Genomic DNA, 15,850 nt, shown 5'->3' on the forward strand with positions numbered 1-15,850 from the left:
GACCTTTGGGGAGCCCAGCACAGGCTGTGCCCCATGCAATGGCAGCACCAGCCCATGGCAGGGGAGTTTATTGAGGTCAGATGGTACTAGGAACTGCATGGCTAAATCCTTCCTACGTAAAATACCCTTTAATCAGCTTACAGGGTGTTCAAGAACTTCTACCTCCCCCATTCCTTTTTTCCCCTTCCTGTGTCTGTGTCAGGCCATGTGGGCAGTGGGGATTGGCTCTGTGTGTTTGCAGGTAAGCCTGGCCCACGCCACTGCGATGACGGCGATGCTGCTCCAGCTGGGAGCAGACTGGAGGCGATTCCTTGCATCACTCCCTGGTCTGTAAGAGAAAGGGCCCTAATTGGAATAAAGGGATTGGAGGATTTAGCCTTCTAAATGCTCCTTTCTTGCACAGGATGCTTTCAGGAGTGGTTTTAATCTTTACCACCTGATTTCATGATTTTGGCTGTAAGAGTGAAGAGTGGGATGGAAGGAAGAGGCAAGTAAGGCAACCCAGGTGGGCTTGGAAGAAGGAGGAAAATCACAGTGGTCATGGAACCTCAGAAAAATACTTACTCCAATCTCAAAGGGGCAAATTAAGCTAAGAAGGTGTGTAGATCCAGGATATGTGTGTCTCTCTTTGTACCTGCTTGCTCCTGAGGTGGCTTGGATTGCCTGTGTCTCTCCCCTGCTTTGTTTGACTGAAATATGTGGCACCTTTCTGGATTTGCACCAGTTTAAAACAAAAACCAGATGTGAGGGACAAAAGCACAAAATGTCACATACCTGGAGTTGTTCCTGCTTGGTCTGAAGTCAGGAGGGAAGGTGCTGGACATGCTGGTGACATCCATGGCTGGCAGCATTATCCAGGGGCAAGGACAGCAAAACATTTGTCAAGAGCTCTGGGTTGTGCTGGAGCAGATCTCAGTCATTTTGGTCAAAGCTGTACCTGCTTCCTGCCAAACCATTGGGTAAAATCTGCAGTAAACCCCAGCTCCTTTGAAGGAAAAAACCATTAAATATTAGGTGTTTGGCTCATACTGAAAAAAAGGAAAAAGTCCCCAAATGCTTGAAACATTTTGCTAAGAACTGGGAAGAACAAGAGAAAAAGTATCCTGTTGGTGCAGGAGTGGTACCTTGGGCGCTGGCAGGGTGCCTTGGCTCTCCAAGGATAAGAGATAAGAGGTGCTTTGCAAGAGAGAAGGTCCCTCTGAAGCAGGGATAGGTGCTAAGCCAGAGGGTCCCCTGGGATGCCTCCCTAGGGATGCTGGATGAGCCAGGCCCATCCTGCAGCAGAAACACCTCTGACAAGCCTTGAATCTGGAAGGGCTGCCATGAGGCACTCCCCTCCTACAAGCAAATCATAGAATCCTGGAATCATTGAGGTTGGAAAGGACCTCCAAGACCATCAAGTCCAACTGTGCCCGTCATCCACCCCATCACCCAGCCCAGAGCACTGAGTGTCACATCCAGTTATTCCTTGGGCACCTCCAGGGATGAGCTCTCCACCACCTCCCTGGGCAGCCCCTTCCATTGCCTGGCCACCTTTTTCATGAGGAAATTCTTCCTGAGAAGAAATTCTTCCTGCCTGCTTTGGGAATGGGTACTGTAAGGGGAAAGAAGGGTTGGCCTACTGTGGCTGGCACTGTGATCCAGAAAAGGAAAAGCCAAGCTCAGGGAACAGCTTTTTTTACAGGAAGAAGGGAACTCTGTTTTCCAATCTTATGAGTGCATCATGGCTGTCTCCCTGTCACCAAGGAAGCCCAAAGTAGTTTTTAAAGACAAGCTGTCACCCCCATCAGTCACCTGCTGGAATTTTACACCCCATGGAACTCCTTCCAAATCTCCCCAGGTTTTCCCACCCAAGTGGGAAAAAAAAATACCTTCCCTCTGGTTATGTTCCCAGGGTGGAACACATCCCAGTGCAGGCATCACCAAAACTGCAGGAAAACCAAAAAACTCCCCAGCAACATTTTTAGTGTCAGAGAATCAAGGCATTACTTCATTCTGGTCAGGATGTGCAGCAGAAATAATTTCATCTACACATTGCCTGGGTTGTGCAGAGAAAGCCGTGCTTTGATCCTTTAACACAGGGACATGACCACAGAGGATTGGTTGTATTCCTCACCAGGCTGCTCTGGCCACCCTTGCCCTGCTGCCCAGCGCTGCCTCCTGCCCGGCTGGAAGCTCCCTGTACCTGCAGTGCAGGAGCACTGAGCGCGCTCACACTTCCCTTGTGTCCTGCCTTATCACGGCTCTAATTGGCATCAGCGCTGTAATCTCAGCCTCCAGCTGTTTGTGTGTCTGGGAAGAGGAGAAAGCACTTCGGGGAATTAGTTTGAATTAGAAGAATTAGAATGTGCACTGTGGCCAGCTGTCCCAGGTGTGCCATCCCAGCAGTTCCTGACAGCTGCCTGGGCTGCATTTCAGCTCATCCCTCCCTGGCTTTGTCAGGGACCTGAAGGGACACCCTTTCCAGTAAACAGGAGCAGGCTTTGCCAGGATGAGCACGGAGGGAGGAGCACTTACAGGTGCTTGCTGCTCCCAGTCACGCCTTTCCCTGCCTTTCCTGCTTGTGTTGTCTTCCACTTCTCCCCCTGCCCAGGAGGTTTTTCCCAACAAATGGGTCTAATCATCTCAGGGATGTTTTACACCCAGTAGGAGCTCTTGAGTTATATTATTTTGATCTGTCCTGTGGCACAAGCCCTTGTATCTCATTGAGTCACCCTTGTGTGAGATCAATTGTGGTTAAGCTGAAACCAGGCATCCACAAAAACATCTAGTTTTGACTCCAAGCAAACAGAGATGGAAAATGCAGCCATTTTCTCCATAGTTTCACCCCCCACAGATAACCACTAGCATTAGTTTTTACATCTTACATGGGTTTATCATAACTTACCAGAATGGTAAATGTTAAGAGATCCATTCAGCATGTAAATAAATCCCTGCAGCTTCTTGGAGTCTGGAAAGCCCAGAGAGATGAGCCATCTTCTTCCCTCCTTGCAAAAGCTCACCTGAGAGGGGGGATGCTGCCTCTGCCTCTTTTTTGAGAAATGCATTACAGGAGATTGGAAAGCAGGATGGCTTTGTTGCCTATGAGTGTCTCACAGAAAATTGCCAGGCTGAATATAGCAAATAATAGGAACACGATTGGCCTTGAAAGCTCTTTGTTTTCTTCCCTTTGTCCTGAACCTGAAGGCAGCCAGGAGAGCTGATGCTATCAGGGCACTATTCATCAGCCGACTTTGGCACATCTGTCCTGAAACTTTGGCATCCACATTGTTCCCCTTTTCTATTTAAATTTGTAGTGCCTCAGATGTGAAAAATTATGGTGATAAAAATTCCATCTCCTTGTGGAGACTCTGACAGATGTCTCACTTTGTAAATTTCCTGATCCTTTGAACTGGCTGGGAATCCAATCCTCCATTAATTTATCCTGGGGGAGTCTCTGCAGGACTCCTCCTGGCTCCTTGGCAGAAGACCAGCTTCCTTTGGTCAGGGTCCAGCTCCACCACAGCCATAAACCACACTGCTTATCTCCTGGAGTTTCTTTTCCAAACACTCCAAAACACTCCAAAAAGGCAGATCTCCCACTGGTTTGTTGCTTTGGGTGTTTTTCTGGTGCTGCCCTCTTCCTGATACCAGAAACAGCTGTGGTGCTTCCGCAGCTACTGTCCCAGTGAGATGGGGAATGAGGACACTGCAGGCTGTGTGTCCAAACAAAAAAGGGTAGTTCCAAAACACCAACCACATCAGACCCTCTCCAAAGGTGATCTAAGCATTCCCAGTCCATCACTCCAGCAAAACTCCTCCTGCTTTCCATGAGGGTGACCCACGACTCTGTCCTTTGTCATCTGTTTTTTGTGCAGTGACACGACTTCTTTGGATATGCTGATGTAAAACACACTTTCCTTCTCCTCTGCTAGGAGAGCAACTCCTCTTATCCAAGAAAGGAATTGTGTTTAATGTCTGTAGCTTGTTTGCCATGGAAGCACTGTCCTAATTAGTGGTTTTCATGGCTACTCACTTCTGGAAGTCAAAAGCACTATTTCACATTAATTTAACCCACTCCAGGATTAAACTAGTTTAGGATTAAGGCCCTGTTAGTCTGGAATATGAGCTTCCACACTGAGAATTGCAAGTCATTCAGCACTAACCCACAGGGAAAATTGAGATAATGAATGTAAATTAACTGTTAAAGGGGATTAGAGGAATGCCACTAATCCCTGTGGGAAGGCAGGAGGACAGCAGTCACATTTCCATCCTGCTCTCTTGGCTGCTCAGGCGGTTTAAACATAAATAAATTAAGAGTATTTTCTCCACACAGTTTCATTATTGAAACTGGGGGCCTCCTCCATTAATGAAACTTCCTTTTACTACTTTGAGTTCATTTCTCAGAATAAAAAGGGCTCTAGTGAATATGGTTCTGCTGTCCCAGCCCCTCACTGAATGAGGGCTGTGTCAGGAGTCAGGCTTTAGGGAACAAAGGCAGGTAGGAAAAGCTGTGACCAGATGATGGAAACCATCTTCCTTGTTTGAACTTGCCAGCAGATGAGGTATCACCAAGCTTCAGACCTGGCAGATGTGCAACCATGCTTGTGTCCACCTGAGTCCAACAGAAACCATTCCCAAAAGGAATGTAGAGATACAGGTATGTGAGTACCTATTCCAGTGCTGGTGACAGACAGATCTAGATGTGGTCCCACTCAGGCCAGGTGGAATTGTCTCTCCTGTCTTTGCACACTAGAAGAGGGAGATGACTGGAAAAACAAATCCACAGGTATTGGGATCAACATGAGGATGGGCAGCCTTCACTAGGATGGGAGAGAAGGGTGGTACAACTCTGTAGTTACTAAAGACATGGCATTCTTGCTGGCTTTAGAAAAGACCTGGAAGCCCCACCTCTGGAGGCAGAATTTAGCCAACCAGACTGTTGTCCAAGTGCTTAAACCAAGGGAATTTTCTCCTACTCATGTATGAAATTGCAGAGCCACAGCAGCTGGGCAAAACAGACTGTGTGGATCAGCTGCTGTTAGTCCAGTCCAAGGAAGGACAGTGCTTGGATCTGTGTCCCAAGGCTGACACCAGGGCTGTGGCCTTTCCACACTGCACATGCTGGGGGGTAACTGTGACCCTTTCCAAAAAAGAGTAAGGGAACTTGGGGCAGCAGGGGTAGGGTTTGGAGAGAGGATTTCTACCACAAGTCCCAATAGTTTGGGTGAAACTCTGATAGCTGCAGCTTATAAACAGATCTTAGAAGCAATTTGTCTCATAAAAATCTTCCAATAATGTATTTTTTTCTTTTATACACAGTATAAATGTCCTTTTACTGCTATGCCTTCTCTTCCCATCACCTTCCACAAACACCAGGCTGATCTGAATGCTTACCTGGCATTAACATCTGGGCTGAGGTTTAGTGGCACAGCTGTAGAGATGTCCACAGAGTCTGTATCAGCTCCCATATCTCCCAAGTCATCTGGGCTAGAAATGGAAGGTCACACCTCCCCATACCTCCTGATCCTGCAGGTGCATAGGTACCCCTCAAAGAGCATTTTTCTCTCATTTTCTGCAGTAAAACACCCCAGCCCCCATGTTCAGCTCATGACCTGCCACCCCATCTTTGCTCCCACACTTGCTGCCCATCTGGTTCCTTCCTGTATCCTACATTTCTGCAGTTGTTTATTCCTGCCCAAGCATGGGTAAAGTGCAAAATTCTTTTTGAAGAGCATCCTGCATTTGCCAGCTTATTAAGAGCACTTTTAATCCCTCCTCTGTGCTCCAAGACACTCTCAGTATCCTGTCTTGGCACTATCTTTAAATTTCATTATGGACTGTCTGGATCTTAACTCAGCTTAATTACAAACTCCTAAACATTACCAGATTCCACACACACATCAGAATAAAATTTCCCAGTTATTCACCCGACCTGTACTAATTCCAATTCTTTCCTCTAACATTGCTTAAGAGAACAGCCCCGTGTGAGAACGCAGCAAGACCATGTGAGAACGCAGCAAGACCTCTGCAGCGCTCGGGACACCGGGACACCGGGAGCCAGGACACCGGGAGCCTGCCCCCCCCCGCCACCCCTTAAGCCGCTTGGTGACCCAGTTGTCCCCGCGGGGCCGGGACCGGGGCCGGGCGGGGCGGCGGCGGAGGCTCCTCCCGCGGCTCGGCGGGCAGCTCCCGGCGGCCGGCCCGGCTCCGTGCGCGGGGCTGCGGGGGCAGCGCCGCGGGGCCATGGGCAACGGCACCGCCGGACCACCGCCCGCCGTACCCGGCCACAGCATCGCCGCCCTGGTGCTCGGCATCCTCCTCATCCTCCTCATCGTAGGCGGCAACGGGCTCGTCTGTCTGAGCGTCTGCACGGAGCGGGCGCTCAAGACCACCACCAACTACTTCATCGTCAGCCTCGCCGTGGCCGATCTGCTGCTCGCCCTCCTCGTCCTGCCCCTCTACGTCTACTCCGAGGTGAGACAGCCCGGGGACACCGGGGCACGGCGGGTTGGGGCTCGTGTGCCCGCCGAGCCTGCAGGTTACGAGGCAGCGGGGGGCAAGAGACCAAGTACCGAGGGTCCAAGCCGCTCTCCGGCTTTGCTCCCCACCGCCACCCCGCCGGCACGGGAGTGCTCCCCCTCCCGGGACAGCTTTGCCCCCGGGATGTGGCGGTCAGACCCCCCGGCTCTTACCTGCGAGCGTCACCGCATCCCAGCGCTGCGGGACCGCGGGCGGCGGGGAGCGGAGCCGGCGCCGTGCGAGTTCCTGGGATCCCGTGCGAACCGCGCCGAGTGGAGATGCCCCGAGCGGAGGCGCACCGGGGTGCTGTCCCTTGGCTTGCACGCTGTCCCTCGGCTTGCACGCTGTCCAGGTTGCCGTCAGCAAATGTATAGGAAGAGACAGGTGCTGTGCTCTGTTTGGCACACAGTGAGCCTTGGTGATAAAGGGAGATCTTTAGCATCTTTAGCCAGGAAATAACTTTCCATGTTGGCTGAGAAGGAGAAGCTGTCTTTTCCGGGGGCTGGATGGGATTTGGTCACCCTGCACCAAGGTGGCTTTGGTTGGTAGGTTGTTGCTTGGCACAGGCCTGACCCAGCACGCGATGGCAGTTGTGGAGAGCCAGCTCAGGGACATGGGGCAGAGTTGCTGTTCACTCCCAAAACCTGTTCACCCCCAAGACTGTGATAGCTGAGGGAAAGAACAACAGGCACTCCTGAGGCTGAGTTCTCTCTGTAACATTTACTGCCAGGGACAAATAAACCATTGTGCTTGCAGGGGGATGTTTTAGAACCTGTTAGTACCAGCTAGTGGCTCTTCCCTGCTCAAGAGGATGAAAGCATCCACTGAGCCAAATAGCAGGTTTTTCTACCCATGCTGGTGGTAGCTGGTAGTGTGAATCTTCTTCCCAGCTGTGGAATAGCATCTCCCCTCTTGTCCTCTTTCACAAGCCATGCAGAGCACCCCATGGCTGAGCAGGCCCTGACTGTGCAGGCCTGTACTCCCCTAAGCAAGGCAGGCTGCAGATTAGAGCTTAGAATGGTCTCTACCTCGTCCTAGGATTTTCCAGGATACTGTGACCTCTCTGGAGACAGGTATTGTGGAGCAGCAGGTTCATCTGGGGACCCATGAGAAGAACCAAGGAAGAACTGGAGCATTAGGTCCCCTCTTTTTCCACTGTGCTCTTGGTTTTGGTGGATTTGCTTTTCCTCATTACCTCTTTTTTGCTGTGGTTAGAAAGGCATATTCTTCATCATTCTTCTCAGCTACTTTTTGCTAATTGGGATCCCTTTTCTTCCTTCCTCTTTCTGTTGTCTCTCAATGCCTTCAGTCCCCAGGTCTCTCTATGGGCAGTCATGAACACCAGAGTGGTTTCCTTTTGCCTGCAGGTGGGAGTTTTGCTGGAATATATAAAATACAGGTTAACATATTCTGGGGTACCTCTGAAAATGCTTCCACTGGGGCAGGAGTATTTCTTGAACACCACAGACATTCCACAAGTTCTGGATTCTCAGGTAACAGGTGTTCATACCTGTATGAGCTTTAAAAACTGGTGCTGTCCAGCTTGTGGTGACACTTGGTACATTCACCTCCATGGCTATTCATAAACATCAGTTCTGTGAGGGAATTCTTCCATGTCTCTGCTCCCAGGATATTAAACATGGAGAATGTAGGTGCTGTATGACAGAAGTCTTTCCCTCCCATCCTCTGCAGCTCCTGCCGCCAGGCAGGCATTCAGAGGCACAAAAGAGCACAGGCACCAGGATTTGCACTCCTGGCTCTCAGAGGGAATGCATGGAGCAGGTGAGGGAAGTATGGAACAGCTACAGAGAGAGAGAGAGAGAGAGAGAGAGAGAGGGAGAGAGAGCCTCGAGCAGGCAGTGGGGCTTTGATGTGTAGAGCAGCTCCAGCTCTAGTTCCCATTCCATGTCTGGAAGCTTCTCTGGGCTCAGAGCCTGCAGGTGCCCATTTTCATTTTGTCTTTTGTACACTGGTGCAGGATTTCCAACTCATTTTGTTCTGAAATAAGGAAAAGGGAGAGTAACCACTGAATCCATGCCAGAGGATGGGATTTTTGTGGGTTTTTTTGGGTTTTTTTGTGTTTTTTTTTTTGTTTGTTTGTTTGTTTGTATTTTTTGGTTTTTTTGTTTTTGTTTTTGTTTTTTGTTTTTTCCTTGGAGGCAAAACTCAGAATTAGATGTTGGGATGCAAGATGCAAGGGGTAGTGTTGCTCTTTAAAACTAGCTTGGTTTCAGCTTGCACTCTGTACCAAACATGGTAGCCACTGAAAATATGGCCTGGACAGTCCTGAATGTTCACCTCAATCTTCATTCTTGGTGTGGGGCTTTTGTTTTGTTGTTTTAAACTTTAGTACAACTCCTGATACAGTAAAGATGGACTCTGAGGGCCTATTGGAAAACTCGAGAACCAGCTGAGGCAGTGGGTTTTTGCTTTATAAGCATGAAGAGAACAAAAAACTGAGCATTTTTTCATTCAGCAGAAATTTGCTCACCTTGTGCTGTTTTCCTGTGAGGTGGCATCTTGTGTTCCAGTTTTGGAAACATTCCTTCAAGTCAGAGCTTTAGAAGACAGCAGGAGGGACTTAACTTTTGAGGTGACATCTGACACCCTCTCAAAGAACAGATCTCCTCCAAGCCCCAGTGGGGATGGGATTCCTTCCTGTGGTATGTGGGTGATCCTTTGCTGCTGTTCTCTGAAGCTGGAGCACAGTGGAGAGTCCTTGATCGTGGGTTTTATTTCTGGTTGTTAAGAAAGCTCATTTCAGACAAGGCAGCAATTATGGACACACACTCTCCTTCCACTGGACTCATCCAAATGTGAAACAAAGACATGTTCCAATGTTTCCAGTTGCAATTACTCACAGCTGCCTGCCCTGGTGGGCAAAAGGCACTTACCTTCCTGCCTGCTTGGGAATCTGAGGTCTTAGCAGTGTGATGGGGAGAGGTAATGGTAACTTTCACGGGGAAGTTGCACTGCTCTTCTGCCAGCCTTGGCTTTCTGATGAGTGTGTCAAGTGCTTTCCATCAATCAATCCTGTGCCAGAAAAGCAGGGGTGATGGGAAGCAAGGGGGAAGGAGATGGCCTGGAGCACTCTTAGGCATTAACTGTTATTCCTGAAGAGCAGAGTTCTGCTTTTATGTGAAGAGAGGCCAGGAGAAGATCCCAGAGAGTCCCTGGAGCATTGGTAGCACCGAACCAGGGGTTACCTGAGGAAGCAGAGCTATGGTGCTGTGGAGTTACTGCAGGATATCACTTGGCTCTGGATGGCTTTGGGAGGGAGCTGCATGGCTCCACAGGCCTGCCTTGTGAGGCAAGCTTCCTCTTCCCAGAGACACTGAAAATGGCAGGAGTCCCAAAGACTCTGGGATACTTGCAGGAGTTTATACAGCCTTCATCAAGTGGAGGCATCCCAGCAATTATGGCAGGCACCAGGACAAGCTCCACACGTGGACTATGCTGTGCAGCACACCTGTACCTGTACCTGAACCTGTAGCTGCTGCTCCTGTGTGCTCAGCTCTCTGCTAATCCCTGCCAAGCAGCAGGGCTGTGGAACAGGCCTGAGCCAGGAAGCTGCTGGCAGGAGCTGAGGGTGTTGGTTATGTAAACATCTTTGCCACTAAGACCTGTGTAAGTGATTACGGAAAAGAGGAAACAGTTTTAGCAGATTTGCATGTTTACCTGGCTCCTTCTCAGGTCAGGGAAGATGAGTGTTCCCAGCAGGCATGATGATGGAGCAGCCAGTAAAAACCTCATGTGCTATCTTCTTATCTTGCTGAGGGTGATGGGTTCTGCCCAAAACGTTCAGGGTGTCACTGGCTTGGTATCAAAACATCTATTTTGCAGTTTTTTCTGTGTGCTTGTGATGGAGCTCTTCTAATAAGAGGCCAGACCTCTACCCTCTCCAAATTTCCCCAGACTCTCTGTGAATACATGTCAGCTTGTTTGCAGCAGGATTTGGGATTAGTCTTTCCTAGAATGCTACAGTTTTAGTGGAAATAGATGTTATTCTGGGCCTGGCTGATGTCTGAGCCACACAAAGTACCAGGGAGCTGAGACAGGCCAGCAGTTACAAACCAGTGCTTAGGGGTTTTTTTTCAGATACCAGTAACTGGGAGAGGTGTCCTGAAATTCTTGGCCCTCATAATGTCTCAGATGGATGATGAGGCTTTTTCATAATCTCTGAAAAACTTTGACCTCAATGATTTAAGAAACAACATCAGAGCAGACACGAGGCACCTCTGTCTTATGTCCCACTCCCTCTTCTTCCTCTCCCCTTGCAGGCTGCATTGTGTATTCTGGGGACTGTGACAGTTGTCACAACTCATGACAAAAAGCCCCAAGTCAGCTTCTGGTGGACATGGAGACAATTCTTTGGCTCTGATGCTGGACTTTGCCCACTGGCAAGGACTGTTCCTCTTCCAGCTCATGTCACAGCCTTCCCACTCCATGCCATGTCTTGGAGCCATGGCTGCACTGAGGCAGATACTTGTTCAAAGTCCAGATGGGCATCTCCTAATTTCCTTTCAGGCTCCTGCTGTTCCCTGCATGTGGGAGGAGTGAGACAAGGGCTGGTATCAGAGGAAATAGAACTAAAACCTTTGGCTTTGTGTGTTGGCTCCTGCCTTCAGGAGCTCTTCTGGCATCAGGCTGGTTTAGAAGGCAGAGTTTTCCTTACAAATCAGCTGTGCTGAGGAATAAGGATACCAGAATGGGCTGACTAGGAAGGCAGCTGCAAGGGTTTGAGAAGCCAAGTCTGTCTCCTGCCATCCAGCATCCTATAAAAACTTCTGCATTGTATTCTGGAAAAGTGGAGAACCAAAAGAGCTGCTGGAGGTTCAGTTGCTCTGGAGCACTTAAAGGAAGCTTGAGTTGTTTGTGATCCCTAAATCTTTACACTGTGTACCTTGATGGGCTAATCTGCTGCAGCCTCCTGGAATTAGGTACTCCTTAATCACATGGCCCAGCAAAGCCTCTTATCCAAAGTTACTCTCCCATCAGAGGGGTCCTTGGCACGTTTTGCCAAGGTGGGCAGGTGACAAACACCACAGAATGGGAAGTTCTCTCCTAGCACCTCCTCCAAAGCTGAGTCTTGGGGGTTGGTGGGGAAAGGGAAGGGTTTCATAGCATTTTCCAAGTGCCCAACTTTAATCTCACATGATCCAATGGTGCTGCAGACCGAGAGCTTTTGTCCTTTTCAGAATCAATTAGTTCCCCCAAATCACAAATAGGTTTGGAAAACTGCAGCCCAAAATCAAATTTTTCTCTCTCATAAGCTGAACTGAACCTGTCAAGATCCCAGTGAGCTTGGCAGAAATTTGGCTTTTGATGATTCAGGTCCCAAATTCAGTTTGGAGTGTCTGCATTGTGCTAGAAAATAGGCTGACTGAAGCACACAGGTCTGACTCCAGAGCTCCCCCGGAGGTATCTCAAGGAGATGCTGTACAAAAATAGCAAAACAGTTACTTCAGAGACTCCTTTGGCTTTACAGCTCCTCTAATCATAATCCTGTGCTTGACATCATTACTGGCTGATATTAATCCCTGCAGAGCTGCCTGCCCTGTGGCTGGCAGGGCCTGGGGTTCAGCACCTTCCAGGCGTTCTGTGGAGTGTGTTCCCCATGTGGCTCTACTCTGTGCTGGAATGAATGAAACCAGAACTGTTGTTTAGCACCAGTACAGGAACAAATCCATACCTGCTTCCTGAAACCTGCAACATGAAAGGGCAGCAACATTAGACTCTATGAGCACTGGCTGACTATTGCTATAGAGAAAAAGGTCCCTGGGATATATATATATAAAATTTTTATGCAGCACATTTTCTATAGATAAAAATATGTAATAAATTATATATATTAGGTGATGCACATTATCTGTAGATAAACATACATAGAAAATTAAATATATTACTTGCAGCAATATATATATACTCTAGTAATATCTATAATATATATTTTAATAAAAACATATAGAAAGTACAGGTAGTGCTTGGTATTTTGCAATATCAAAATAAAGTGTTTGAATCAGACATGTCAAGGGGCCATTGCTACTGAACACTTTTTTTTCAAGCTAAAATCATACTTATTTGTACATTTTATTGGGTTTTTAACCTGTATCTGCAGAGGGACCCAAAGGAATTTTCCTCACAGTCTCAAACTCTGAGGAAAAATTCCCTGCTGTCTTGTGGTGACAGCCTATTGAGCTACCTGGCTTACCTGTGCAGGTGCAAGCAAACTGATAGGTCTCTGCTGCTGCTGAAGGAGCTCATGGGAATAATGGCACAGGAATGGGATCGAGGTGACCTATTTCTGTATCAGCCTAAAAAGTGCTTTAATGTTAAAAGAACAAGCTGGGTTTGTACCTGGTTGAGACAAGCACTTGATTGGAACAAAGTGTTGCAAGTAGTTTCTGGCTGTATGAGCATCAGCCATTGCTGTCCTTCTGTCTGTCCTGCTGCCTGTCCTGTGCTATAGGCTGTGCAGAGCTTGTGCTGGCTGGCTGAGACATGACCAAGCTGAAGATCACCAAGAATGGCAGAGTCAACACTTACAGGTGGTTTAGAGCACTGACACCGGTCCCTGCTGCTCTGCCCTGGTGCCTGTGACTGTGGGGAGAGAATCAGAGGTTGTTACTCACTGCCTGGACCTGGTCTCCAGAAGCTGAACTTGTGCTTGGCCTGCCAGGGTGGAACAGTTGTGTAACACAGAGAAACTCTTCACATAGTCTGCATGCAGGGGCTTGGAGTGGCTGGGACACAGAAGTGGAAGAGGAGCTTTGTGCTCTGTCTTCTGCTTGCTTGGGGACTGAGCTCAGGATGCTGTGCAGCCAATATTGCTTTGTTGGGGAGATCCTGAGGTCCTGAACTGGGAGTTTGAGGAGTTTGGGGGTACATGACCTCATCCAAGGCAGTGCAATGTCCTGTGTCCATTTCTCTGCCCAGTATGACTCACTTGGCTGTACTGATGGTCTGAGAGCTCAGTTCTCCAGACAGGCCAGAGCCACAAGCCCTGAGCAGACTGTGGGCTCTGTGTGGGGCTGATTCCCATGTGCTGCTGCTGCACTGGGAGCATCGTGCTATGGGAGGAGCACTCAGCTTTGGGCTGCTTGTTTGGAGCAAACATGAGTGGCTGAGGCACCCAGGCATGGCGATGTTCCTGTCATTTTAAAGGACACAGCGTCTGCTGACCCCAGGGATCTTTTCAGTTCCAGGGAGGAGTGTGGTCCCTCAGCACAGTGCTGTGCGATGCCCTGATGACCATGGACGTGATGCTGTGCACGGCCTCCATCTTCAACCTGTGTGCTATCAGTGTGGATCGGTGAGTGCTTCCTGCTCTGGCTGTGCCTGGGCAGCACACTGCTTCCATAGGCCCTTGCCAGTGTCCCAGGCAGGGAGGATTCTGCCCTCCCCTAAGGAGGCTGTTCTGCCCTGATGTCTTTCACCATCAGGTTTGTGTCCCATTAGTGGTGGCCAAGCTGAAATCTTGTTGTGTGATGACCCAGAGCTGTCTCTTGGCTGTTGTGGTTGTAGCCCAGGCCTCGGCTGTCAGTAAAGTGAATTAATGGGGGAAAGGACAGTGGCAAGGAGTTTGGGATCCCTTGGTTACATTACCACGATGCCACCACCACACCAGGACTGACTCACCCGGGGCTATGTTGGCAGGTTCATCGCTGTTCAAATCCCACTCAACTACAATCGGCGGCAGATCGACCTGCGGCAGCTGATCCTTATATCCACCACCTGGATATTCGCCTTTGCTGTGGCATCCCCAGTCATATTTGGCCTCAACAATGTCCCAGACCGGGACCCCAGCTTGTGCCAACTGGAGGATGACAACTACATCGTGTATTCCTCCATTTGCTCCTTCTTCATCCCATGCCCTGTCATGCTGGTTCTGTACTGTGGCATGTTCCAAGGACTCAAGCGCTGGGAAGAAGCCCGGAAGGCCAAGCTGAGAGGCTGCATCCACGGAGCCAACAGGAAGCTCTATCACCCCCCAACCTTGATGGAGAGAGAGCAGACCCGGCTGGGACTGCTGGAGTGCAGCCCCTATGCCCGTGCCGGCCTCCCTGGGGAGTGTGGGATGAACAGTGGGATCCAGACTGTGTCCTACCCACACCTCAGGTACCCGCACCCAGGGCACGGGCGCAAGCAGGCCAAGATCAACGGCCGGGAGCGCAAGGCCATGCGGGTGCTGCCCGTCGTTGTTGGTGAGTGGCTGTCAGGGATGCTGGGGAGGCTGGAAAATGCGCCACCTTGTTACACCACAGCACTCAGACTGGCAGGGCCTGGGTCAATCCAGAGCAGTGCCAAAACCCACCACCCTTGGGAAAGAACACATACACATATAGACACATACAGTGTCTGTAACACAACCTCCCTCCAAGGCAAACCTGTGACTCCCAATATCTTACATTCAAAGCCAAAGCAAGACTAACTTAAGACTTTTCATCAAAGTTTAGGACAGGAATAATATCCCAATTTTTTGTCTGGGCATAAGCCCAACTCCATTTGTTAGCACAACTGCTGCCTTTTCCCTGAGTGCCCAAGCTGTGTCTTTTTTGGCTCAGACTTTGTTAAATTAAACTCTTTTGAACATTCACATCACCTTCTCTCTTTATTGTCCTCCTGGCAGGTGCTTTCCTCTTCTGCTGGACACCTTTTTTTGTGGTGCACATTACCAGGGCACTCTGCAAATCCTGCTCCATCCCCCCTCAAGTCACCAGCACTGTCACTTGGCTGGGCTACGTCAACAGTGCTCTCAACCCCATCATTTACACCGTGTTCAACGCCGAGTTCAGGAACTTCTTCCGCAAAGTCTTGCACCTCTTCTGCTGAGCCCTCTGCGCAGGAGGAACCACTGGGTCATTTTTTGTATAGTTCATTAAAGATCTATTTCTGCCTCTGGTCTGCTGTCTTTGTTGGGGATGAGGGCAGGATGAGCAGAGCTTGCAGCTGAAGGGGCTCCCCAGGTCCTTGTAGTAAGGTGTTACAGGTGAAGGCCAGTGGATGCAGCTTGGATCCTCTTCCCAGTGGAACTGCCAAGTGTAGCCTCTTCTTTAACGGTTGCTGTTTGATGTAAGCAGGGATAATAATTCTAATTTCTAATCTTCTGGCTTCTGGGGTGATATTAACAGGGCTGTGAAGTGACAGGGACATGAGTCTGGGGGAAAAAAGGCTGTTTAAACTAATTACCCAGATGTCCACATACAAGACAAGGGTACCAAGCTCATTTCCAGATGTCCATATGCAGGAGAGGGTGAATCTACCTATGCAATCTCCTTTCCCCTTATCCTTGATAATTTTAAACCCAAAACCTGATTTCACTCATGTTTAACAAGGGTCTTACAAAGGC

At 49.3% G+C, this 15,850-nt stretch overlaps 1 protein-coding gene across 1 annotated transcript; it reads left to right on the forward strand.

Annotated features, from left to right (window-relative positions):
- The first annotated feature begins 6,225 nt into the window (after positions 1-6,225).
- Positions 6,226-15,333, forward strand: DRD4 (dopamine receptor D4). The gene is made up of 4 exons (XM_059474825.1): positions 6,226-6,456; positions 13,701-13,813; positions 14,158-14,705; positions 15,131-15,333. The coding sequence occupies exons 1-4, from the start codon at positions 6,226-6,228 to the stop codon at positions 15,331-15,333; spliced, it is 1,095 nt and encodes a 364-aa protein (XP_059330808.1).
- Positions 15,334-15,850: the final 517 nt, after the last annotated feature.

Source organism: Ammospiza nelsoni, chromosome 6 (assembly GCF_027579445.1).
Source record: "Ammospiza nelsoni isolate bAmmNel1 chromosome 6, bAmmNel1.pri, whole genome shotgun sequence".
Lineage (NCBI taxonomy): Eukaryota > Metazoa > Chordata > Aves > Passeriformes > Passerellidae > Ammospiza > Ammospiza nelsoni.